The sequence below is a fragment of the Hibiscus syriacus genome, unplaced genomic scaffold (genome assembly GCF_006381635.1).
Source record: "Hibiscus syriacus cultivar Baekdansim isolate YM2019G1 unplaced genomic scaffold, ASM638163v2 tig00000329_pilon, whole genome shotgun sequence".
NCBI classification, from domain to species: Eukaryota; Viridiplantae; Streptophyta; class Magnoliopsida; order Malvales; family Malvaceae; genus Hibiscus; species Hibiscus syriacus.
In genome coordinates, this window is record NW_024061782.1 from 2,999,088 (window position 1) to 3,025,355 (window position 26,268).

Genomic DNA, 26,268 nt, shown 5'->3' on the forward strand with positions numbered 1-26,268 from the left:
TAAATATAAAAGAAATTACAAATAAAATTTTTAATCATGATCTTTCATAGAGATGGTGAGGAAGTTCCTGAAACAAGACAAAAAAAAGTCGCCCCGTTTCAAATTAGGTACCACTCAAAGATTGAAGGGATAGATACATATCTTTGTATAATATTTTTCTACTAAAAAATAAATAAATAAAATTTGGTAGTAGCTTTAATATTAATATAATTATTGGATAAAATAAGTTGGTTCGTGCTTGTTTACTTCGCACGAATGGAGCACTAAGGAAAGAAGGAATCTCTCTCTTTTTTTTTTTTTTTGGTAATATGGTGGTTTTATTAACACTGTTGGTAGCTGGTAAAATCTAATTCTTAGAGACAACCTGTCCTGGCTAAGGCTAAAGCACATCATTATCTAAATTTCGTTTGGAATCGGAACCCTAATTTGTCTTTATTTGGTGTCCCACCTCCTGTTTTGTTGGTAATTTTGCTGTGTTGTTGGGTGTCCAACACAAACAAAGGTCTCATCTTCAAACAAGGTTCCACCAGCTGCTGCAACAATTACATTTAATATTAAATTATTTAAAAAAATATAATTATTATAATATAATTTTTTTAATATTTATATTATTTGATTCATTTAATAAAAAATAAATATTATACTTTTTTATTTATAGAATATAACTTTTTTAAGAATATATTGTATTAAATTAAATTTGCGATAAATTTTATTAACATGTTTAGACCTTATGATAATATTATTTCTATTAGACTCTATTTAAATTTTATATTTATTATATTATTAATTTAATTGATATATATTAAATATTATTTAATTCAAATTTGCAACTGTAGAGGGCGGTTTGTGAGCTTCCCATTTTCCAGTGAAACCGGGGTTGAAAGGTCGGTGAGAGATAGTAATAAGATGCACCCATTTGTAGGCTAATTCAGTGTCTTGTGGATGCTATCTATGAGGTAGTTAGACGCGCCCCTTGGGGGATCTGTTTGGTCATAACCCTCTACTCTTAGAAGAAGATACAAGTTGAAGTTTCATGTTTTATATTTAAAAAAATACTAATTACATTTTACAATTCAGGTTATTTATTTGGGTCACCTCCTATTCGAATTCAAATTAATTTTAAGTTAAATTAATTTCAAATTCAGATTAATTTTGGGTTTGATCAATTTTGAATTCAGATTAATTGGGTCAAGGTTACGCACGGAACAAATCACATCCGACCTACCTTAAGTTACAGTGAAACGGATTACTTTTTAAAACTGATCACAACTGAACAAAATTTGTATCTATTCGTCTTTGCCCTATTTTTGCTTACACAATAATGAGCAAAGAGGGGATTAGATCAACTAGAATGATACATAAATACAAAATAACTATAGACAAACAAGTGCAATACAGAAGCACTGATCTAACGATCCCCAAAGGTGAATTTTGAACACATCTATAAAAGGCGGTTATTAGATACACAGGCTGAAAGGGGGTCACCAGTCTAAATCAAGGTACATGGAGAAATCTTTGTTATGATAATAGCAAATGGTCCAGAAAAAAAATGTATATTTCATTGGACAAGCAAGTTGACCTACACTTAAAATCGAAAATCGTTACCAGCGCCAACGTTAAACATACTGAACAGCGTATAGAAGCCAAGATCATTCCTTCTCCTGAGTCCAGATCCTCACAGTCTTATCGTTGCCAAGTGCAGCCGATGCAATCATGTTGCGGGTGGGGTGACATGCAACCGATATAACAGCATCGGTATGACCTTCCAATTTCTGAACTACCTTCCGGGACTGAAGTTCCCACAAGTATACACAGTTGTCTTCGGAGCCGCTAACGATATACTTCCCATTTGTAATAGAGAATGAAGATGAAATGCAAAACTTTGAATTCACATGGCCGGTGTAAGTTTTCAGAAACTTCCCTGTTTCAAAGTTCCAAAGCCTCTGCAGAGAGAATGTAATGGTAAGAAAAAGTAGTTGAGGACAAAAACACCATTCAAGAAACACACAAAAATCTAACAAGCTATTTTCAGAACATCAAAAAAAAAATACTTCAAAGCCATTTTAATCGGCAGATGAAAGAACTCAAAATAAGAAAACGTACAAGATAATCTTTTGCCTTTGAAACGGCATGTAAAAATAAATTCTATAAGATATAAGCAAAGTCGACTGATAAAGCAATCTAAGGTAAAGTTACTTCAGCTAATCGGGATGTTTACAAATGCAATAGCACTTCATATAAAAAAAATTGTAAACAACGAAACATATAGAAAGGGTGAAAGTGCATTGCAAGCGAGTCGAGTATGACAAATTAACAATCCCTATGGGGCACCCCGGCACTTGCTCTATCCATTTACGGTAATACCAATACATCACCTAACAATTTTCTGAGAAAGGGATCTTTTCCAGCAGCAGTAGTGAGATTTCAGACAAAACAACTGATTCACTGATTCCACAGATAAACAGGGTCGAAAATAAGCAAAATTCTATTAAATTGCCAATATTAAAGGTCATCTAATAAAGAATAAAAAGCCAAATTTACAGTCATCCCAAGATCAACTCTGTTCTTCACATACAACAAACATGAAAACTTACCAAAGTATTATCCAGAGTCCCAACCAGGATAAACTACATAAACTAAAGTAAGCTAAAAGATATAAGATATATGTATGTATATATGCATATATATATATATATATATATATATATATATATAGACATATATGCATACATACATATGTTGAAATGCCATTACATCATTGATACATGCATATATACATACATATGTTGAAAGAAAACATAAACTACAAAAGCATGTTAGATTGAGAACCCGAAACTATCTTGTTAGATTGAGGGTTAAAGTTGACGCAGAAGACAAAGTTGGTGTGGCCGTGAAGGGTTTTTATCAAAGAACCAGTGGGAACATCCCACAGACGGAGAGTTTTGTCGTCGGATGCAGAGACGAGGAACCGGGAGTCGTTGGAGAAGGCCACGTCGGAGACGCCTTGGTCGTGGCCAGAGTATTCATGGATAGGGGTGAGTGTGGCAGCGGTGGGGGAGAGAGAGTAGGTGCGGAGGGTTTTGTCAGCAGAGGAGGAGGCGAGGAGGCTGCCGTCGGAGGAGAATTTGACGGAGGAGATGGAGTTTTTATGTACGGATAGAGTCTGGGAGAGATTGTAGGGCTTGAAAGGCTCCGTTGCCGTCGCGGCCGCCGCCTCAGATGTGGCGGTTGTAGCTTCAGTCGCCATATTTTTAGGGGATTTTGAGGAAGAAAGTTTTGGGGTAGGGTTTAAGGTTTTGAAGTTATTTTTATCTGAATTTTCATTAACGGTAGGAATAAATACCGACGATTACTTTTTAGATTGCGTTTGGTTCACGGAATGTAAGATTATCAGTGTAAATAAAAGATTATCAGGGAATAAGATTACTGTGAATGTTACATTACTTGTTTGGTTGGTTTGACAGGAATGTAAGATTAAATGTTTGATTGAATGAATAAAAGATTACTAGAATGTATATTTTACTAAATTGTCCTTGTTCTATATTTTTTAACAAGTGAAATTTTAAATATTTAAATAAAAATTATTTATATAAAAATTTTATTTATTGATAATATGTTAATTGAGTATTTAAATATATTATGTAATATTTTAATTAAAATATTTTGACCGTTAGAAAGCAACGGTATCGATAACATCCAAGGAGTATCGATACTTCTATATATAGTTGATACTAGACAATAGTATCGGTATCATTTTGAGATTCTAAAAAATTTTAGAGTCAAAATCAAAGGAGTAGTATTGATACTACACTTGTAGTATGTTTTAACAATAATTGGGTGGACCCACTAGAAAGTAATCCTCCATGGATTTGGTTGCATATTGTAAAGTATGTTTTGACAATAATTTGCATCAAAGAACAGACCAATTGCAATACAAATACCTGTCGAAACAATCAAATGGGTATGTACAAAAGCCTTAATACTATTTGCAGCAACAAATTTACAAAAATATCAATCCAAAACCACATTCAAGAATTATTCTGCTTTGGTTCTTTATTTTTCTCATATGTACAGGGATGCGACACTCCATGTACCCTCCAAATACATATGAATACTTAAATATATCAAACATTATGAATTGGACACATCATCCATTTATGAAACTCACACCCGAACCCAAGTAAGATAGTTTATGAATGCACCTTAAGACATCAACATAAGAATACTATCAACAATGGCAATGGATCGATTATAAACCTGAACTTAAAAATAGATGTGAAAGAGGATTAATCAATTCAACCAACCCCTACCCAACGTAGGACCAAACAAACATCGTCAGGAGTTCTTATTCCGTGTACCTCCAAACTCTGGCAGATTTTGAGGTGTTCTAAAGTAAAATTGGAACCTAAAAAGATATTTTGATTAATCTGAAAAATAAACACTGTAATTTATCAAAGCCAGTAGTCTAATATTCCATAATATCTGACTATACTAATTGTTGCTAATAATACAAAAAGCAACCATCTCTCTGAAAACAGTAAAACAACATCTAATACTAAAGAGCTAGAAAAAGAAAAATGACAGTGTTCATACTAATAATTATTTTAAGCCTTAAATAAGTAGCAAATTAATGAAAAATATCCATGATTACTAATCAATGAAGAAGGTGACATTAATGATAAACCATACTGTTTCAATCACATCAAGTAAGAACATCAGTAAACCTCATCACCCAACAGCTTTAACCTGAAGCAAATATAAGATCGGCAAAAACAACTTACAGATTCAGAGCAGAGGGTGTTAACGAAGTTAATAATTGGACTAGGTCTAGGCAACAATAAAGACATTGGTTTGCGACATTCAATTTGATGATGCATACAAGTTTACAATAATTTAGTAATTTTTCTTTCAGTAACATAAGTCATTTCTTCAAGTTTCTACAGACTCACCTCATCCCCTGCAGTTCCGTCATCCGTATGCGGCAAATGAAAATTAGCAGCCATCATCACACTTCTAGAATCAGAAATCAGGAGATTCCCAAGTTTCACCTGACTATGAAAGGAATGTCACTATGCAAGGTATTCAAGAATCATGCTGCAAGGTGTTATGCTCCATGAATACCTTGCATTTCTTCATAGAACAAGGCGATAACTGTGGCTCTTTACGCTGTCCATTTAATAAAAGACCCCTCCTAGTATGACAACTTTTTTTCTCATTGATCATTATATCACTTGTAATTCAACCTTTTCATATATAAAGGATTGCAACCTGGGAGATAAGCAAGAAGAATATTTCCACACTGGCTAGAGTTGTTGCATCTTTTAACTGCTGGAAGAGAAGATAGTTTTCCTTTGGAGCAAGGACGAGGTTTGCCCCATTGACGTAGACTGCAAAATCTTACTTGTCTATAATAAAACTCTTATAAAAGGGAAAAAGACGAATCACAATTAAACAAAAAGATAAGTTTGTACATAGAAAAGTTGAGATAATGCATTATATATTGTAGTAGTCTCACTTGCACATGTCAAATAATTCCACTAATGATGGATATATAGAGATCAAAGTTGTGCATATTTTCATTATCTCTAGTATCTTTGAAGTGTTGATTTTCACTGAGAATTTTTAAGATTCTAAAGCAAGACAATTACTGTGGAAGAATTAAGCATTATTCGGTAGGGTCTTTTGCTCAAGATCAAGAAACAATGAAGTCTATTAATGGTTGTTGCATTACATTACTCGGCCAAATCAAATTTAAAACAAAAACAAATACAAAATTGTTCTGAAATTGTGAATTGTTGAGGTAATTTGCATCATTCTTACAACATAAAAAATTCACTTCCCACTGCTATTCTTTCTCCTCTCAGTGCATGCCTTCAAAGCCTAAACCTCTGCAAAATAAAAAATTAAGAGGAAAAAAACAGAAATTCGGTCAAAGAGCCAAGTTAATTAAGTGATTTTTAATAGAAGTGAGAGAATAAAAGGATTAAAAGCATACCCATTTGACAAGATTTCCAATTTCTATTGCTCACAATCCTGAAAAAAGGAGAAAAAAAGTAGTTGGGTATAACTAAGGTTTAGAGTATGGTTCAAAGAATAAAAAGAGAAGAGGGGATTTTATTAACTTACAAGGATAAGTACAGAGCAGAGCATTCCTTCAGCTGCTTCACGTTCTCATCGTCATCAGCTGCGACGTCTTCATGGAGCACTACAGAAGAAGAAGTTTGTTGGACAAGTGATGGAATCTCCTCGCAACAACTCTCACCAAATCGAAGAAAAGAAGATTTTGTTTCAGTCAGAAACAAGCGGGGAGAAGGGTAATTTAGGCAGTTGGGACGGGAATAAGCAAATACCTAAGGGAGATGAGGGATTAAGATTCTGGGGAAAACAGAAAAAAATAGCACTATTGGTATTGGTTTTTTACTGGCATTTGGGAATGTTACACATCTAAACGTGGATATCTTAATTCCGGGAAAAAACATTCCTCCTAGGAATGAAAGATTCCGTGAACCAAACGGGGTCTTATTGGATTAAAAACAACCTTTTAATACCAATTACAAATGAGACAAAATTATTAATATTTTTTTTATTAATAGTTATAAAAAATTAATATCACTAGTTTTTTATTATGAATTTTTCTTAGATTAAAATTAATATAAAATTAAAAATATGATAACTAAATTCAGATTTGAGTGGAGTAAAAGCGTTTTGAGAAGTATACAAAGACTTTAACTTTATAAATAAATTAATGATATTTTTTTCAGATAATTATAAATAATATTTATTCAAAATCTTTTTTTAATTATTAACAATATCATACACTTTACAAATGTATTTGTTTAAACTTAGGATCCTTGGGATGAGAAATCAATAGTATTTGTACTTCATACCTCAAAATATTTAACAATAAGATTCATCATCACCCACCTTTTCAGTTGAATTTAAAAACCTGGATTAATCCAAATCCAAATTGTTCCGATGAAACCAACTAACCCACATTTAGCAAGAAAAAACCTTTTCAAATAAAATAAATTTAAAGGTCCAACCCAAACCTAAAATATGATTCAACATCCATCTGCAAACTACCGGAGGGGGGGGGGGAAGAATCCAAATAGTGGGGAGAATGAGAGTTAACATGCACCCATGATCAAGTGTATGTCAACTAATGGATTAGTTGATGTATCTACAAATTGATTATATCCAATACCACCAAATTTTCTTTTTGCTTCAACTACTACTGATTTTAGAAGAGACTGCCTCAGAAAAGCTGACTTGAATAAGTTTGGACACTTATACCATGCAGGTCTGTACTTGGACTTCACAAAAAACTTTCATCCACGTTTCCATCAAGCAATGGTTTCGTTCTGGTTGTACATACTTGTTGACTTCCATCATTGGACTTGTCGACGCTATGTACGAAAACACCATTAACAGAAACAACAATTATAAAATCTTCTGTAAAATAACTGATATACAAATAGTAACAAGGTATCATGCAGCATCTGGATTTTTCAGTCTACCATATGAGACAATGTTTTATCCTAAACTAGTAATCCCCAGAAAAACTTCACCTGAAACCACATGGAAATTTCGTTTTTAGTATAATAACCGATATTTGATCCATTGGCTATTTAATCCGAATCGAATATTGCATAGACCGATAATGAGAATGACCCTCCCAACCCAGTTTGCACCATTTATAACCTTAGGATTCGAACCATGGATCTTGTTTACGAGACCTAGCACCTCATCCCACTAAACCATAGTTATAGATCACACGCAAATATAGTTGCACCACGCTGAATTTCTCTCAGAGAAGACGCAGCTTGACCATTGTACCACGGAGACAACTCTTAATCCAGTTATAAATAGGAACATTTTATTAGTCGTCGTCTTTGGACAAGAGATGCATTGTTAGTAGCTTACATAGTATGCTTTAAGGAGGCTTAATTACATAAAAAAAAAAAACAAAATAAAGAATCTATCATCAGATATCAGGGCCGGTCCAATGAGTTTTAATGCCCTGGGCGATATAATAATTTTATGCCCCTATAGCCAGTTTCTTTACCATATAGTTTCCGGGACAAGCTTTAAAGCTTGGGGCATGTACAAATCTTTTGAAGCTGACAAAATGGATTGCAGAAAGCAGAAAGGTCAATTGCAGTAATTTAGTATATCAGATATAATTAAGTTTTTTAATGCTGTATGTGGAAAAAAAATTTGTCAAAAGGGCACTAATTACACATACACCACCAAATCAATGTAACAGTAAAACCAAAACAAACAGTTTCCCTGTATATATATGCTTCTAATAAGAAAGCTTGAGTGACAAATCAACACAATTAGAAGCATTAGCATGAGAAGCTTCACCTCCCAGAGACAAAGAATCATCTTGTGGAGTGTTTGTCATTTTGCTCAGGGAAAAATTCATACTCCGTCACATAATTTCCAGTGCCAACCGAGTTTCCCTTCTTGTGAATAGCCAACACTTCCACAGTCTGCCCCCCAGAGAAAAAAACCCAGAAAAATGAAATTACATCAAAAGAGTTCCAGTAGAAAAGAAATGCGTTTGATTTGATTCAAAACACAATTTCATTTTTACCTCATTGACGTTGTTCATTTGGCCTCCTATTGCTGCTGCATAAGCATAAGCACTCCTTGCAGCTCTAGCACTGAATCCATTCATCTCTTCATTGATGTAATTTTGATTGTTTTCCAGGTTCCTTCCATGAAAATCAGCTTCTTTTCTGGGGGAAATTTGTCCAAATTGGTTAAATATCCCTCCAGTTTCTCCACTGCAACGCTTGATCTTCCGCAACATGTGTAAAAAATTTATCAGTAAGATAAGAATAAAGATGGCCAGGGCCAATACTGGCTAGTTTCTGGATTTGTTATATTTTCTAGCTAACCAAACACAGGACTCAACTCCAAACCAGAAACACAAGTCTACAAACAAAACGAAACCCAGAGCTAAAAAAACTTTGCAGATTAAGAAGAACTATACCTTGAAGCAACCATCACAACGATCAGGTTTACAATGCTGAAACTGATGCCCCTCAAACATGTTGCCCTGGGCTAAGGCCTATCTGGTACATGTATTGAGCCGGGCCTGTCAGATCTTTCCGGAAAACATTATTAAAAACTTATTATTACTCACCTATAACCCATATTCCAGCAGCAAGAAAGAAAATAGTGGTCAAAATAAGTGCAGTGTTCCTCCAATTGGTGATATGATCATGCCCAAAACATAACCGCCAATGATGCAATAAAAAATTGAGTCCATGGAAAAAGAAATAGACAGGTTGAAGTTGCATAGACATGTAATAATTCATAAGATCCCGAATTGAAAGAAATACGAGTATATTCAGATTCATGCATCAAGTATTTGTACGACAAGAGGGATTATAAATAGAAGATACACAACAAGGCAAACTATAAATGTTGTGTTAAGAAATATCCCAGGTAACAAGGCAAAGATAGGCTGAAAGAAGTTTGAAGTTTGAAATATTGTGTTCACAGTTGAAAGATCTATATTTTTCAGAGAAAAATACAAATCATGAAACAGCATATCGATGTAAATAAACAAGTTTACCGCTCTAAACCTGTGCCTAACAAGCTCCAGCGTAAATGAACTCACCTGGAGAATTCCAACAAGTGGTGAGAAAGGCACATCACCGAATATGTGAATTGAGACAGTAGAGATTGCCATAGATAATGGTCTCTGACTCGGCTTTGCACAGTGGAGGCATACATAATTGACAGGAACCTGTAAAATCAATATTCAGTGAGAAAATGACACTACTAGATCAGCAAAACTGCTCAAATATTTCATGATAATCCAAAATAATAAATGTTGCTCCTGTGCTGTTGTATTTACTACAGTGGCAAATATGAACCATAAAAGCTCTTTCTTTTACCAAAGGGGAAATATGATAATATGGTTCCATTTGTATAAACTAATAAGCTATAGGTAAGGGTGATTATTCGATCGAGTCGAGTTAAAAATTTTCGATTTAGTTGAGTTGACAATTCCTATTTTATAGCTCGAACTTTAATTGAAAATTTTTTGAGACGAGTTTTTATTTAAATTTAATTGTAAGAATTTATAATGTTATGGTACTAATAGATTCCAATTTAAAAAACTTTTTATAATCATATACAATATACATATATATTTCTTTATATTTTTTCATATGAGATATACATATCTCATGCAGAGTCGAAGGACTCGACTCGAACTTGAAAACTAATCCACTAATTACTAAAAATTTCAAGTTATTCGAGTTCTATTTTATAACTCAAACTTTATTTTAAATTTTTTCGAGTCGAGTTTTGCTTAACGTTAGGCGCTCTAAAACAAGTGTATAAGACTCATGGAATAGTATCTAACTAAATCTTAATTTTTTTTTTACCAATCTAATCTAATTGGAAAAGGGAAAGAGAGACTCTTTGCACCCGCAGAAATAATATAATGTCATTAATTGATTACGTATGAAAATATCATGTCAATAATATTTGTATTAATAATTAAATTTTAAAATGTTATACGAATAAAATAATTTCAATGGTAAATGAATTATTATTATTCTTTGAAATACCGAATTTAAACACTTAAAATATAATAGATGTGAGCATTTATTGTATTAGACGGTTAAAAGTTATCTTTAAGTACATAGGAAGAATCGTAGTATATATTTATTATAAAGAGAATGCATAAACAATAGGAAAATAAGTTACATGTGTTTGAAAATTAAAAGGATGCATTTATTGGCAAAGTTGCACTTTCAGTTCTAATTAAAAAAAATGATAACTGTATGATATTTCAGTAAATATTAAAATACTTGAATATTACAGACAGATCTTGGTGTTTAAATTGACTTTTGTTTAATAACCATCCCTACTTTCATATAAAATTAATAATCTGATTTATAAATCCTTAAATTCATTCATAATTTATTATTTTTTTAATTGAAAAGTGGAAGCTACAAAACTTTTGTAAAAAAGAACAGCAACAGAGTCTTGTTCCAACAGAGAGATCACTTCAGCTGAAGGGAGGGATAGGAAAATCACTCCAGGGAATGAGGCGTAGCAGTTCTGACAAGATAGTCTGCTAGTTTATTGCATTCTTGAGGGGTCCAAACAACGTCTATAGCCCAAGTGCTACATCTAATAGCAAAATCTGTATTAAGAAATAAAATTTAAAATGTTTAATGTCCCTATTTATAACAAAATTAAGGGAACAAAGAGAGTGGTAAACTGAAGAAATAAGAGGTCATTTGGTTCACTGATATAAGATTATCATTGAGAATAAAAAAAAGAATATTGTATTACCTTATATGGTTTATTTGGCAAGGATGTAATATAATAATGTTCGGTTGAAAGAATATAAAATATAAATGAAATATAATTTTATATTCTTTAATATATATATATATATATATATATATATATATATATTCCAATAAAATTTGTGCAAAAATAACTTAATATTTTTTTATTTTTTTGAAAATACAAAAACATACTTACACCAATATAATTATGTGTTTATTTTTAGGTACTAAGATATTGAGAGATGTATATACTTACACCGGTGTAAATATATGTTAATTGCTAAGATGTTGAGAAATGTACATGCTTAGACCGATGTAAATATTTGTTATTGTTACACATTTTTATTTTATTCATGCTATATGCATGAGTTGTACAACGAAATATTATATCAACTTATTTGACAAAATTAATAGAAAACATAAAAAATTATAATATAGAAAACCTTTTATGAAAATTAATAATAACAAATAATCGCAATAAAATACATATAAAAATAAAACTTGAATCAAACACATATATAATAAATACTTAAAAAACAAAAACATAAATTTAGTATTTTTTATTTTTTTTAATGTATGCATCGTAATATTTTATAATAAGTATTAAAATTTTAGAACCACGATAACAAAGCAAAAGAAATAAAATAAATTTATATCAATGCATGTATGCACAAAGGAATAATCATTTTTAAATAACCACATCGTTTCAAGGGCATTTTTGTCCTAAGTGGTAAAAATTGACTACTATCTAAGAAAACAATGGGAAAGACATTCCCGAAAAAACTTAAAAATACTATTGTAGATAATGTGTTATTATCCCATAGAGGGAATGCTCCTAAACCAAACATGAGAATGTGATTCTGGATAAGATTATTCCCTTGATAATGATTTTTTTCACGAACCAAACACCTCCTAAGTGATATGTGGTGGAGAGAGAGAGATAACATTTTCTTCTTAATCTTACTGAAGGAGTTCACATAATGATTCTTTCTTTCTTAGAGTTGATATTAAATCGAAAGTTATGATGATTACTTGTAAATTAATGGGACGAACAAATATAATTATTTAATAATAGATTTCCCGTGATGTATATAGCTATCAAATCTGCATCATTATTTAATTTTTGGTTAAACTATATTAGTGATCACCTAACTATAGTCCTTATTCATTTTTTACTACTAGTTTTCAATTTTTATCAATCAGGTCATTCAATAATTTAAATGACCGTTAAGTGTTTTAAATGAAATTTTAATTGAAATTCACATATCGTAAAAGAGGACGTGTATGCAAAATTTGTATTAAGAATTAAAATTTAAAATGTTTAATGTTCCTATTTATAACAAAATTTTTATAGACAAAATTACTTGGATATTGTGGTGGAAAAAATAAGCTCGTATGAAATGTTGAAAAATTATTTTCTCAGATGGTATGAATAGTGTATGGTTAAATATGTAGGGAGTGTATAGTATCTTTGGGAAGATGTCTAGATAATGCATTTTCCCCATAATTCCGCTGTTGGAATTTTAGATAAACAAAGAAGAAGCAGCATTGTCTTCCAGGCGTATCTTCAAATACGCTATGCATCCTCTGTTTTTCCACCATGTATGGTTTATACCACCCTAGCTGAGAAAATAATTCTATCCTATTATCATACTCCATCCAAGCAATTTTGTCCGTAATAAAAGCATATAATAATAAATCCGAAAAACATATTATGAAGTGAAATGCAGTTAGAGAGAAAATCCTCAGAATATCAATAAGAGGTAAGTAAGAAAAATTATCAAGACCAAATATGATTTAAAGGAATGATAATTTAAACAAATATGAAGAAACGTTGGATACATTTATTAAACAGAGTGCATAACAACAGAAAAGTAACTTAAAGTGTTGAAAACTAAAAGGATGCATTTAATGGCAAAGTTACACTGTCAGTTATAATTGATCTAGTGGTTGAAGAAGAAGGAAGATCATCCCAGGATTCTATAATCTCATCTACTTCAGATTCTTCATCACCACTTCGTTCAATAACATTATATTCTTCCGATGCTTGTATCAGCTCCAGCTCCATTGCTACTTGTTTCATGGTGGGTCTTCTCTTTCCATCAAGGTTCGAGCATCTTTTTGCTAGTTTAGCCACTGCTGTAATTTCTTTTTCTGGACCATCATTTTGTACAATTGAATCCAGAATGTCAAATAACGAACTCTCCTGCATTGAAAGTAGAAAGCACGCCACCAAGCTTCTCACTTCCTCAGTTTGTTTCGAGATTGGTTTTTGTCCTGTTAAAAGTTCAACAAGGACTACTCCGAAACTGTACACGTCACTTTTCTCTGTAAATTGACTTGATCGAAAGTACTCTGGATCCATGTAACCAAAAGTTCCTTGCACTCGAGTAGTTAAATGAGTTTGTTCAAGTGTAATAGATCTCGAAGTTCCGAAATCTGACACTTTCGCCCGGTACTTATCATCCAAAAGTATGTTGCTTGATTTGATGTCTCGATGAAAAATAGGAACAGAAGCAGCTGAATGCAAATAGAACAAAGCATTTGCAATATCAATTGCAATCCGTAAACGCATTTCCCATGTCACTGGAAATTCGTCATTTTGGTGATGAATGAGATCATACAGTGTTCCATTTGGGATGAACTCAAACACCAGCAAAGGGACTTCATCCTCTAAACAACATCCTAAAAGCTTAACCACATTCCTATGGTTGATTTGACATAAAATTATTACCTCATTGATGAACTGTTCAACCTTCTTTTCATCAAATTTCTGTCCCTTCACCACTTTAGATTTCTTAATAGCCACTATACTCCCATCTGTTAACATTCCTTTATAAACAGTTCCCTGGCCTCCTTGACCAAGGATTCGATTATCATTATAGTAATCCGTCGCCTTTTCCATCTCATTCGAAGTAAACAATTTTACTTTTTCAAAATTACTTTTATTGGTGGACAAATGTAGTTGCAGTAACAGACCTCCATTCTTTTTGAAATATTTCTGCCTCAACATGATGGCGTTTCTTCTTTTCACCACTTTGTAAATTAGCCATATTACAAGTAGCAGACATATTGTCCCAATACTAGTGCTGCAACCCATATACAATAAGAAACATAGTTTTATAAGCCAACCATAAATATATTTCAATGCAGTTTTGCTTATATCTTCTTCACAGAGACGTGACAAAAACAAAAAGAGTATTTCATAGTTGATGAAGATTCATTTGAATACAATGAAAGAATTTTCATTTGCATGCATTCAAATGAAATACGTCAGTGCTTGAACTTTTGATTTTATAAATCGTAATGCTTCCATATGTAGAAAAGAATGAATGAATGAATTCAAGTCATACCTATAATGATGCTTGTCCAGTTCCGAGTATTATGTGGTGGTACTAGTGAAGTAAATCTTCTGGGTTCACAACTAAATGCGGTGGTATTGTATTCATATCCAAGGGGGCAGTCCCGTGGTGAACAATAATTACCAGGAGTATTCAAACAAAGCATGTGACACCAAATATAAGCCCCGCAATTCTTTCCTGACGTTTAATAAAGGAATAAAAAAGGTTAAATTAATGTGAATAAGATATAAGCAGGCAGCTTTTAAAAATATATATATAAGCAGATTTGTTATTGAAACGATATGTTAAATTGTACCTTTGCATAACCTCGAAAAATCCCCGATATCGTAACCCTTGTTGCATACACAGAGATGAGTAGAGCCCAAACTTTGCCAGCAATATTCACGATCACGGCTACAAGTAGTGCTTAAACCTTGCTTCAAATGGCACGCTCCTGTTATCGGCGTGCTCCATTGCAGAGATATTGGAACATACGTCCAATTACTTAAATCAAAACCTTGTGCCTCAGAGGTCAAATCGTAGTAAACATTTGATCCGACTATGGAAGCAAATCCACAAGATCTTCTCCTGCTATAATCACTAGAATCAACCCTTCCACTCATGTTTACAAAGAAAGAAGTGAGACCCTGAGGAACTTTAGTAGGGCAGCCAGTAGCAGAGGAAGCCTCATCGCCATTCCTACAGCTTGGTTGCAAACAGCCACCTATAAAATTACTCGTTTCATTGCCGAAAACAGTCACCAAATTACCGCAACCTGCAGACCAAATTATGTTGTCGAAATCTGAGTAGTAAAAGGGGGTGGCTGTGAGGTTAAGACTCATTCCATTGTTCTTGCTATTGCGACAATTGAAATAAGATATTGTATGGTTCACCACAACGTTGCCGGACAAAAAATTAAAGTCTAGTATCCGCAGGTCCATGCCATTTATGTTTAAGAAAGGCATTGACCCCCCATTGGTTGTTTTCTTGCAGATGAATCTAAACCAGCTACCATTGGGATAATGTTGGTCTTTTATTTCAAATGGGTATTGAAACGTAACGTTCCCACATTGGATTTCACTGTTTAAGATGATCGGTCCTAGTCTTGGTCCTGGTTCGCAACCTGCGTCCTTAGCAAAACGGAGTAAATTGCACCAAGTTAACACCCCTTAAAATCCTATTTATGTACATTCATTCTTTCAGTAAAATAAAAATTTATAATGATATAAAATTGGAAAGTAAAATACCAAAGAAATCTAACTGATTTCTTTTCACGTGCCTGGGAACGCCATTGTTACTTGGCTTCCGATGTTGGATAGACTTTCGACTAAGAGTCATCCATTAGAATGGGGGATTGAAGATGATGACAGCTGTTGTTTCTGTCCGAGGAGATGAAATCAAGGAATCATTTTTTTTAGCTATGATTTCAATAAAGAGGTTTGGAGAAGGTGTTGAGGTTGTGTCGTGATAACTGTTTTATTTGGTTAATATTTTATTATCAATTAATTTGGGTTATCTTTTTATAGTGTTAATTTAAGTTATTTATATTAGATTATGCGTAGGACTCTACTTTTCAAAAAATAACAATTATAAAGCGAATTAAAACAGATTTATCCTGTTTTCTAGGAGTAGTGGTAGAAGACTAATCTAGGCGCCAACTCTAATTAAATAATCCAGTTAGCAAGATCAAAGGAGAAAAGCAAGACGAACTACAGTTCTTTAGGAATTAAAAAGTTGTAATTAAATTCAAACATTCTATATTTTATTATTTAATTAATTAGGATTCTAGTTTGGTAAGGATTTTAATTATTTATTATTAGGATTTTTAGTTTACTATTAATTAGGAATTAAGTGTTTTAATTTTCTTGAGAGTGAATATTTTATTCTCATTAGGATTATCTCAAAGCTATAAATATCCTCTAGGGGTGGAACTTGAGATGACAAGTTCAAAATTCAGTATGGTATTGATTTTGGCTTTTGCTTTGTTTTAGGATTTTATTTCAATAAAATAATTTTATCCTTCATGTTTTCTCTCTTCCACCTTCAAGTATGAATTCTATAATACTTGGCTAAACTTTTACTTAGCAAATAGCTAAGCTACGACTCAATTCGATCTCTGAGAATTGTATAATCGTTTCATATCTTCATATATGTTTCTTGATTTTAGGCAAACAAGTAGAGGCAATTGATCTTTCTTTAATCATCTTAATATTCAGTCCAAAGTGCGCAATTGGCTTGATTGACGTTTTGATCTACAGTTAGGGAGGAGAATTGATTTATAGAAAATTCAATTCCCTAAGAACAAACTTAGCGGCACTCCGCTAAGGGAAATCAAGATCGAGTTCGATTCTCATTTAGACACCATAATCCGAGCACAAACTTTTCCAGTTCCTGAACCAACATTGGCGTTAACATCGATAGCCACTGTTAATCCAAATAAGGGCCAGATTCCAAGGATTGGCTTTTGGAAATTAGATCATCAGAGAGAAGAGTAAGTTACAATGGTTGGACTTTGTAGACTGTAACCGACAATTATCCAAAGTAAAACATATTTCAGTGATCGAGACATATTGAGGCAACGAAGTTGGAGACCATCTCTCATCATAATTAATTTTCTACAATTTATTTTTCTTGCATTTACTGTTTTATTTTATTTTATTCAATTTATTCAATTGTTCTAAACCCCCTTTTCTATTTTTACTGTATTAAATTCTTCATGATCAAGATCAAACCAATTCGAAATTAGAATTTTCTAAATCCCTATGGACCGAGCCTTTCTTTTCTATTATACGTTTATAGCTTACTTATTTGAGAAAAATGACTTATTTATTTGACAATTATGACACTTGTAAAATTGGCACCATTGTCGGGGATCACAACAAATTTACTAATTATAATTTGTTTTGATTTATGACCAGAAAAATTCAGGCGAATTAGTAGATTGGATACCTAAGATCGAAACATTAGCTCGAAAAATACGCACACGTACACTACAAGAAAGGTGACAGTAACAACAAGAACAACAACGATCCAAATCAAATCCAAAACCTAAATCGAAAAAAACCTTTGACACCGAGACTTTCTCTGAAGCCAAAGAAGACTTCGAAGAACTGATTCCAATGGATCAACAGACAATATGAGAATTAGTTGTAGCACATGCCGAACAGCAACCATTATGCATCGGATTCCTTCATGGAGAAGCACCGTTTAAGTTAAAAATAGGTTTGATCCATCTTGTACCTACTTACCATGGATTACCTAGGGAAAGTCCTCACAAGCATCTTATTGAGTTTTATCTGGTTTACTCTAGCATGAAACCACATAAAGTATCTGATGATCAAATTAAACTCCGCGCTTTCCCTTTTTCTTTAATCGACTCAGCTAAAGATTTGTTATTCTATTTACCTCATAATTTTGTCAATACATGGGCTGATATGACTCGTATTTTCCTTGACAGGTTTTTCCCTGTACCAAAAGTGAGTGAATTAAGAAGGAAAATCTTAGAAATACAACAAACAAATGGAGAATCGTTATACGACTACTAGGAACGATTCAAGAAACTCTATGCTAGCTGTCCATAACATGGACTTTCAGACCAAAAGTGATTGGCACTGTCTCAAGAGAAGTTCTGAAATCGATCTGAAGAACATTTACAGGAATTAGATAAAAATGAGTCAGTTGGCTCAAATCGTGGGACGTATGGAATCACAGAGAAAACTACCATATCAAACTGAGGCAAACCCACGAGAAAACGTCAGTGTCATCACCTTTCAGAGTGGCACCGTAATTGTACCAATCCCTAAAGAAAATATCGCAGAATCCAATAAAGAAAAAGAAAAAAAAGAACCAAGATCTCAGAGAAATCAAGAAGATGATGATGCAAAAGAGAAAGAAAAAGAAACAAAAGAAAACTTTCAGGATGAAAAAGAGAAAATTAACACATAACCCAGAGGAAAAAGAAAGATTCAATGCCAAATCATCCTACAATATCTCCCTATGCCATGCCATCTCCCTTCCCCTCGAGGTTAGTAAAACACGAAAAACAAGCCGATGAAAAGAATATTCTTGATGTTTTTTGAAAGGTAAAAATTAATATACCGCTTCTTGAAGTAATCCAAAAAGTGTCACGTTATGCTAGATTTTTTAAAGATCTTTTCACAAACAAAAGGAGACTTACGAGCAATGAAAAAGGTAAATTTAGAAGAGAATGTCTCAGTTGTTTTTCAACGTAGACTTCTACCTAAACTAAAGGACCAACATATGTTTGATATACCGTGCAAAATTGGTAAGGTAGGAATTAAACGTGCTATATGTGATCTTGATGCTTCTATAAATGTTATGTCACTTTTCACTTACAATTTACCTAGTGCAAAGCCATTAAAGGAAACGAGAGTAACTAACCAGCTCACATATAGAACCGTCATTTACCCTGAATGATTTCTTAAAAATGTTTTGGTTAAGGTAAATGAACTGATTTTTCCGGTAGAATTCTATGTAATTAACATGGAAAATGACCGAACCAATTCTTTCTCTGAAATCCTTCTTGGTTGCCTTCCTAAGTACGACACACACCAAAATCGACATGAGAAGTGGAAATCCTACAATTGAGTTTGACGGTGAAGTGGTAAAATTTGATGTTTGCAAAGCGATGAAGCATCATGACTCTATGGCTAATGTTAACTTTGTCGATATAATTAAACCTTCCGTAAATTAATATGTTGAACATAATCTTTTTGATGATTTGTACAGGAATTCGATGGTTGGAACTGATATCGCTTATAACGTGGACTCGTAGACATGTAACGAATAACTAAATAAGAATTTAAATTTTATGCCTTCTCAATCTAATGTTTTTTCTTCTATTTTGAAAGCATTAAATTTGGAATTAAAATCTCTTCTGGAACATTTAAAGAACACATTTTTGGGTGAAGTAGATAATTTATCGATTTTGGATAAACTTTCAAAATTAAAAAGATTCGAAGAAAAGCCCATGAGAATGACAAAATCTATAAGGATAAAAGGAAAAATTCTATGATTGTAGAATTTCTCATAAGGAATTTCTCAATTGGGAAGAGCATATGAAGTAGAGGAAGCATCTCTCGTAGTACCTGTAGTCTGAACCAGGTCGTTGAGCTAAACGACGTTAAATAAAGCGCTTAATGGGAAGCAACCCATTTAATTTGATTTTTGTTTTGAATTTATTTTCAATTTTATTTGTTCCATAATTATTTATTTTTGTTTGAATTTTTTTAGGTACCCCAAATACTTTGATCAAGTTAAAAGTTGAAGCAAATCCGATGAATTTGATCATATCTCACGCGAAACACCACAACGACACACGTTAGCATTGACGACGCACGTTAGCACCCAAGGTGCAGGTTAGCAAAACCCTACCCTACTAATACCCTTTTACCGTCCACCCTCTAATTACCACAAATTCTAACATTTTTTTACCACCTTTTTAGCCAAAACAATCAAATCTTTTTAAACACTTTTTTTTAAATTTTATTATTATTAGTTATTTTATTTCTTTTCATTTCATTTCAAAAATCCTTAATCAACCAAAACCCTTTTTTCTTTTAATTCCCTTATATTAATTAAACTCCTACTCTAACTTAAACTCTCTTTTTTCTCCCCCATTTAAACCCTTTATTTCTTCTTCTTTTAATCTCACACGTCACTTATTTTCTTTAAACATTCAAAACCTTTAAACCTTTTTCTTGATTTCTTTTCTCATCTACACGAGCCCTCCATCGTCAATTACTAAACTCGATACCATCACCATCGCCGACCGTTGCGCATCACCATGTCCACATCGCCGATCACCATCGTTTGCCGATCAACACTCGTGCCACCATTTAGTAGTTCACCATCTTTCTTTCTTTTTTTCATCTTAATTCTTTGCTGCAAAATTTCAAGATGGTGAAAACAAGAAGTTAAAGATTCGCCGCTCTGGAATTCAATCTTAAACCAAGCGATTCCAACTTCTTTCAATCTTCTTGGCCACACAACGATGTTGGTCCTTCACATTCACGAGAACATCAACCCTCACTGGCATCATCATCACATTACCTTACTTTACCACCTAAAGAAGAATTGCAAGGGTACTTCAAAATCGACAATGATGAACAAATTTGATTCATCGATATTCGACTTCGAAACTTACAAGTTTGTAAGTACATTCTTATTCATACTTTAGATACTTTGAATTTGAGAAAATTCATTACACACTATATGAATGCTATTGGCTGGATTTTATATCTTGAAATTAAATGTGGAATGTACTATGAATTGGTATGACAGACTTTAGGATGTCAATTTTTAAATTTAATTTTATCATGGGGTTCATGACAGATGTCACAGACCAAAGCTATTTGACATCTTTGCTTGAGATTTCACAGGATTTTGACACCGACTACGCCTACTCTATATTGTCCGATTCATTAGGAAAAATCTTCAATTTACAAACGGGGAAAGGATGGCACATCTATGATCTCGTACTCCGATACATTTACTAGTTTCTTGTATTCAACTACTCAAGGTATAACAACAATACATCTAGCTTGAGCAAAGTTGAACTATTCATCCCTTGGTGCATGCTTATCGAAACTGAAGTTAACCTAGGATTTTTGGTTTGCACGAGCTTTCGAGCGCGTTGTACGCTCTAAATAACCACTGATTCTCGGCCCTTACATCACTCATCTCGCATATAGACTTTTCCTATCATCTTTTAATTTTGAACAATTTACTTATGCTTTTTCTATGAAAAGTTTAGATTTGCGATGCTTGGACACAATGAGATTACTTGTCAGCACACTCGATGCATCTTTCATTGTACCTTTCGGCACCACGACACCTTGCAGTGAGCGTGTCTTTCTTCGAAGACATAAACCACCACCTACGCCGACAGATGATCCGCGGTCGAACATACAACATCAACTTAACGAGATGCATGATCGTATCAACTCCCTCGAGTTCACTCTTGCTGAGATTTTATCCTATCTTCACCCGACTAACTCTCGTCGAGGTCATAGCCACGACCTTCACTAAACATGGGAATATCTTTATTCCTTCTCCTATGCTTTAATTTTACATATTGGGACAATATGCTTTAAGTGAGGGTAGAGAACACTTGCATCAAATTATCGCTAGCTTATTTACATACTTGAAATTGAGTAGCCTTGGTTTATTTGTTGAAATCCCTTGTTATTAATCTTGAATCTTGTTTTGTTTCATTGATTACCTTATGAGTTCGTGATCACACTTTTATCAAATTTAGAGTGCATGATAGTAAAAATGGCATGATTAGTATTTTTCTTGAAAAATTTATGTTTGATGTTCCATGAATCTGTTGGTTGATATGTTTCTTGATTCAATACACAATACACCTTCTTGTGAGATTTAAGCCTAAACGAGCATACTTGTTCATTCTTGCTCGTTTGTTTGACTAAGTGTGCCGAATTAATTTCGACATTCTAGAACTTCTGATTAAGTGCATATCGAGACCACACATTGAACTTGATGCTTTAAGATGATTAGGGCACTTAGGATTAATCCACATCACTACCCAAATTTCCTACCCATTTATACCAACTAGTAATTCAACTTTGTGCCTTTACCCTTTTCTTTGTTTTTACCACATTACAAAACCCGAAGCCTTTCAATTTTTATTTTTTCCCTCTTTTGTCACCCTTGTCGAGACAAGATATAGATTAGTTCCACGAACGAAAAATCAAGAGAAGAAAGAAGCATTCCAAAAAAATCGATTCGAACAAAGTGTTTGAAGAGAACAAAAAAATAGTTAAAAAAATAGCAAAAAAATTGAAAAAGAAAATGAATAAAGAAGGAAAATTTTGATTGTTTGATTATGTTTCTTCGAGTGTGCTTACATTGTTGAAACCGTAGGTTGAAACTCATATATTTTACATCTCTTGTCTTGACATCTAAACCTAATTTTTTCGGCCTTATCTCTACCCTAAACTAAGCCCCGTTACAATCTGATTAAAGAACCTTTGATTAAATGCATCTTGTTCATTCTAGTGGTGGAGATTTGATTTTCTTACAAGCATATGGTAATGTTTTTAATGATCCTGGATTTGAGCGATTTCTTTTACCCTAAACACTTTGAGTGATAATGAGTGAATTCTTGTGAGGTATTAAGTCTTGTTACATTGAAACTGATGAATTATTGAGATGTCTTGGCTTTTATCTAAACTTGTGCCTATTGTTTATTTGTTACCTTGTTTCAGATGATTGAAGTGATTGTTGACTTGATTGGTTTTCCTTGATATATTATGTTATGAAAGATTGATAATTTGATATTTTAATAATTGATTAAGGAATGCTTGAGGACAAACATTGAATAAGTGAAGGGGAATTTGATGAGTGTTTTATTTGGTTAATATTTTGTTATAAATTAATTTTTTATAATGTTAATTTGGGTTATTTACGTTAGATTCTGTGCATGACTCTACTTTCCAGAAAACAACAACCAAAGAGCGAATTAAAGCAGATGTCTCCTATTTTCTGGGAGTAGTCGTCGCCAACTCTAATTAGAAGATCAATCCAAGAGCCAACTCTAATTAAATAATCCAATCAGCAAGATCAAAGGAGAAAAGCAAGGCGAACCATAGTTCTTTAGGAATTAAACAATTGTAATTAAATTCAAACATTATAGATTTTATTTTTTAATTGATTAGGATTCTAGTTTACTTAGGATTTTAATTATTTATTAAGATTTTTAGTTTACTATTAATTAGGAATTAAGTGTTTAATTTTCTTGAGAGTTAGTATTTTATTCTTAATAGTGTTATCTCAAAACTATAAATACCCTCTAGGGGTGAAGCTTGAGAGGACAAGTTCAAAATTCAATATAGTACTGATTTTGGTTTTTTCTTTGTTTTAGTTTTTTAGTTCAATAAAATAATTTTCTTCTTTATGTTTTATCTCTTCCATACGTCAAGTATGAATTCTATCATACTTGGTTAAACTTTTACTTAGCGGATAGCTAAGATGCGACTCAATTCGATCCCGTGAGAATTACAGAATCGTTTCATATCTTCAGATATCTTTCTTGATTTTTGGCAGGCAAGGAGAGTCAATCGGCCTTTCTTTAAACAACTTAATAACTTTAGTCCAAAGTGCAGAATTGGCTTGATCGACGTTTTGATCTATAGTTGGGGAGGAGAATCGGCTTGTAGCAAAGAACAAACTTGGCAATGGTCCGCCAAGAAAAATCAAGATTGCGTTCGATTCTCATTGAAACACCATAATCTGAGCACGGATTTTTTCAGCTCCTGAACCAGCATTGACGTTAACAACGATAGATGTTGTTAATCCAAATAAGAGCTAGATTCCAAGGTTGGATTTGAGAAATTAGTTCATTAGAGAAAAGAGTAAGTTACAAGAGTTGGGCATCATATACTGTAACTGACAAGTATCCGAAGTAAAATATATTTCAGTGATCGAGACAGATTGAGACAAAGCGAAGCTGAAGGCTATATCTCATCGTAATTAATTTTTTTATAATTAATTTTTCTTGCTTTTACTATTTTATTTTATTTTTATTCAATTTATTTAATTGTTCTAAATCCTCTTTCTATTTTTATTGTTTTCAATTCTTCCTAATCAAGATCAAATCAATTCGAAATTAAAATTTTTTGAATCCATATAGATCAACTCCTTTTTTATTTTGCGTTTATAGCTTACTTATATTAAAAAAAAGATTTATCTATTTGATAATTACGACGCTTGTCATGTCATATGACGAGATACATTAGAATATGACGTCAAGGAGGTTTATTGAGTGATGTCTCGACTTAAGGATAAGTCTTTCTTTTCTACCTTGCTAAAAATTGTCTTGGAATGTTTTTATCTATCACAATTATATTTGATGGGAGAGGAACAACAGAATCTTTGCGCATGGGGGAGGGGTGTTGTTGACTTGGTTCGAGAAATTAAAGATTACGTTCGGTTGAGCCATAGTGGGACTCAAACAAGGATGCACTAATAATATCCTTTTGTTGAATGGAATATACTTTAAGAGGTTGGTAAGTAAATAGTTTTTAGGATAAACTACATATTTAGTACCTAAACTATTTATTTTAGTCTATTTTAGTATCTAAACTTTTAATTTTTCCAAAATCATACCTAACGTTTAGTTTTTATTTCATTTTAATATCGTACTGTTAAAAATTTTGAACGGGGTACTAAATGAAACAAAAACTTAAGTTTTTAAGGTGTGTACTAAAATGAAATAAAAAAAATTAAACTTTAGGTATGATTTTGAAAAAAATAAAAGTTTAAGTATTAAAATAGAACAAAATTAATAGTTTATGTATTAAAGACATAATTTTCCTTAATTTTATTGTTGGTAGTGGGAGTCCAAGGTGGTTTTTGCTGCTTAGCTCTCAAAAAATTGATTAGTTGTTAATTATATTATAGCAGACTTTCTTCTTTTTTGAGTAATAAAATTTCAATTATTTAAAAAAACCCAAAGAAATAAAGGCACTTGTCAAAATGTAATTCTTTAAAAAACCAAGGTAGCGAGTAACTGACCTCCATCAGCGCAATAGTTGAATCCCAGATGAGGGTTGTGGGGACATGCGTGGTGTCAATATTGATGCCACTGCCGATGGCTAATGGGTCATCTGCACGGAAATAGAACCTGGTAAAAAGGAAAGCAGATGCGCATCCCTTAGCACCAGGATACATTGCTGTCATGTTTACGACAGTTGAACTGAAGTTTCCAAAAACTTGATTAATGCAGCCTGATCCAGGTTCAGTTTCAGAAGCCCCGTCGTCACATCTCGGTTGAATGCAGCCGCCAAGGGGTTCACCATCATTACCGAAAATAGTAGCCAGATTCCCGCAACCCACGGACCCGAACATGTTGTAGTCCGTCGAGAAAAAGAATGGAGTGCCCGTCAGATTGACACTGACAGTAGCTTCCTTTTTATGATCACAGTTAACGAAAGTTACTGGTTTTTTTATTAGAATGGTGTCTGGTGAGAACAAGGAACCAAGTACCTCCAGATCCACGCCATTTATGCATATGAAAGGCTTTTCCCCATTGTGGGTTCGTTTGCAACTTATAATAAACCAGGAACGTCTATAGCAGCTTCTATGGATTCCAAATGGGAATGGAATTGTAACATTTCCACAGACTTCTTCCCCGCAATTAGCTTCTTGAGATTCTGCTGACTTTAACATTGAGCATAAAAAGATTAGGAGGATGAAGTAGAACCCTAGATGAAAACCCATTTGGATTGTTAATTTCTTTGATGTAGATTGGGTTAAGTGGATCAAGTTTTAAATATTTTTCTTTCTCACTTTACTTATTTTATTTATGGATGTGTGTGCATGGAAATTAAAGAATAACATCACATGGCATGGATGCTTTACAATTTTATAGTTCATAGTGGAAGTTGGAGATAATTGCATATAGTATTCAGCGCACCATGAAGTTTCAAAGAAATTTCTGGACTCTTACTTCCGGGTAGTTCTGCGGTGCGGCGCTTAAAAAACGGTTAATATACGGCGTGATCGGTTAAACAATTGATCGGTTAAAATTTATACCGATTATGTTATATTATTTAACC

At 33.1% G+C, this 26,268-nt stretch overlaps 3 protein-coding genes and 1 pseudogene across 3 annotated transcripts; all 4 read right to left on the reverse strand.

The window, feature by feature from the left end:
- Positions 1-1,542: 1,542 nt before the first annotated feature.
- Positions 1,543-3,287, reverse strand: LOC120167454 (annotated as a pseudogene).
- Positions 3,288-13,221: 9,934 nt separating this feature from the next.
- On the reverse strand, positions 13,222-14,427 carry LOC120174259 (wall-associated receptor kinase-like 1). The gene has a single exon (XM_039181194.1). The coding sequence runs from the start codon at positions 14,425-14,427 to the stop codon at positions 13,222-13,224; it is 1,206 nt and encodes a 401-aa protein (XP_039037125.1).
- A 197-nt stretch (positions 14,428-14,624) lies between these two features.
- Positions 14,625-15,783, reverse strand: LOC120174361. The gene is made up of 2 exons (XM_039181260.1): positions 14,985-15,783; positions 14,625-14,866 (listed from the first exon to the last, which is right to left on the reverse strand). Exons 1-2 carry the CDS (start codon positions 15,631-15,633, stop codon positions 14,670-14,672), a joined length of 846 nt encoding a protein of 281 aa, XP_039037191.1. The 5' UTR covers positions 15,634-15,783; the 3' UTR covers positions 14,625-14,669.
- Positions 15,784-18,235: 2,452 nt separating this feature from the next.
- On the reverse strand, positions 18,236-25,879 carry LOC120177999 (wall-associated receptor kinase-like 8). The gene is made up of 4 exons (XM_039183999.1): positions 25,226-25,879; positions 20,451-20,572; positions 18,410-18,467; positions 18,236-18,307 (listed from the first exon to the last, which is right to left on the reverse strand). Exons 1-4 carry the CDS (start codon positions 25,877-25,879, stop codon positions 18,236-18,238), a joined length of 906 nt encoding a protein of 301 aa, XP_039039930.1.
- Positions 25,880-26,268: the final 389 nt, after the last annotated feature.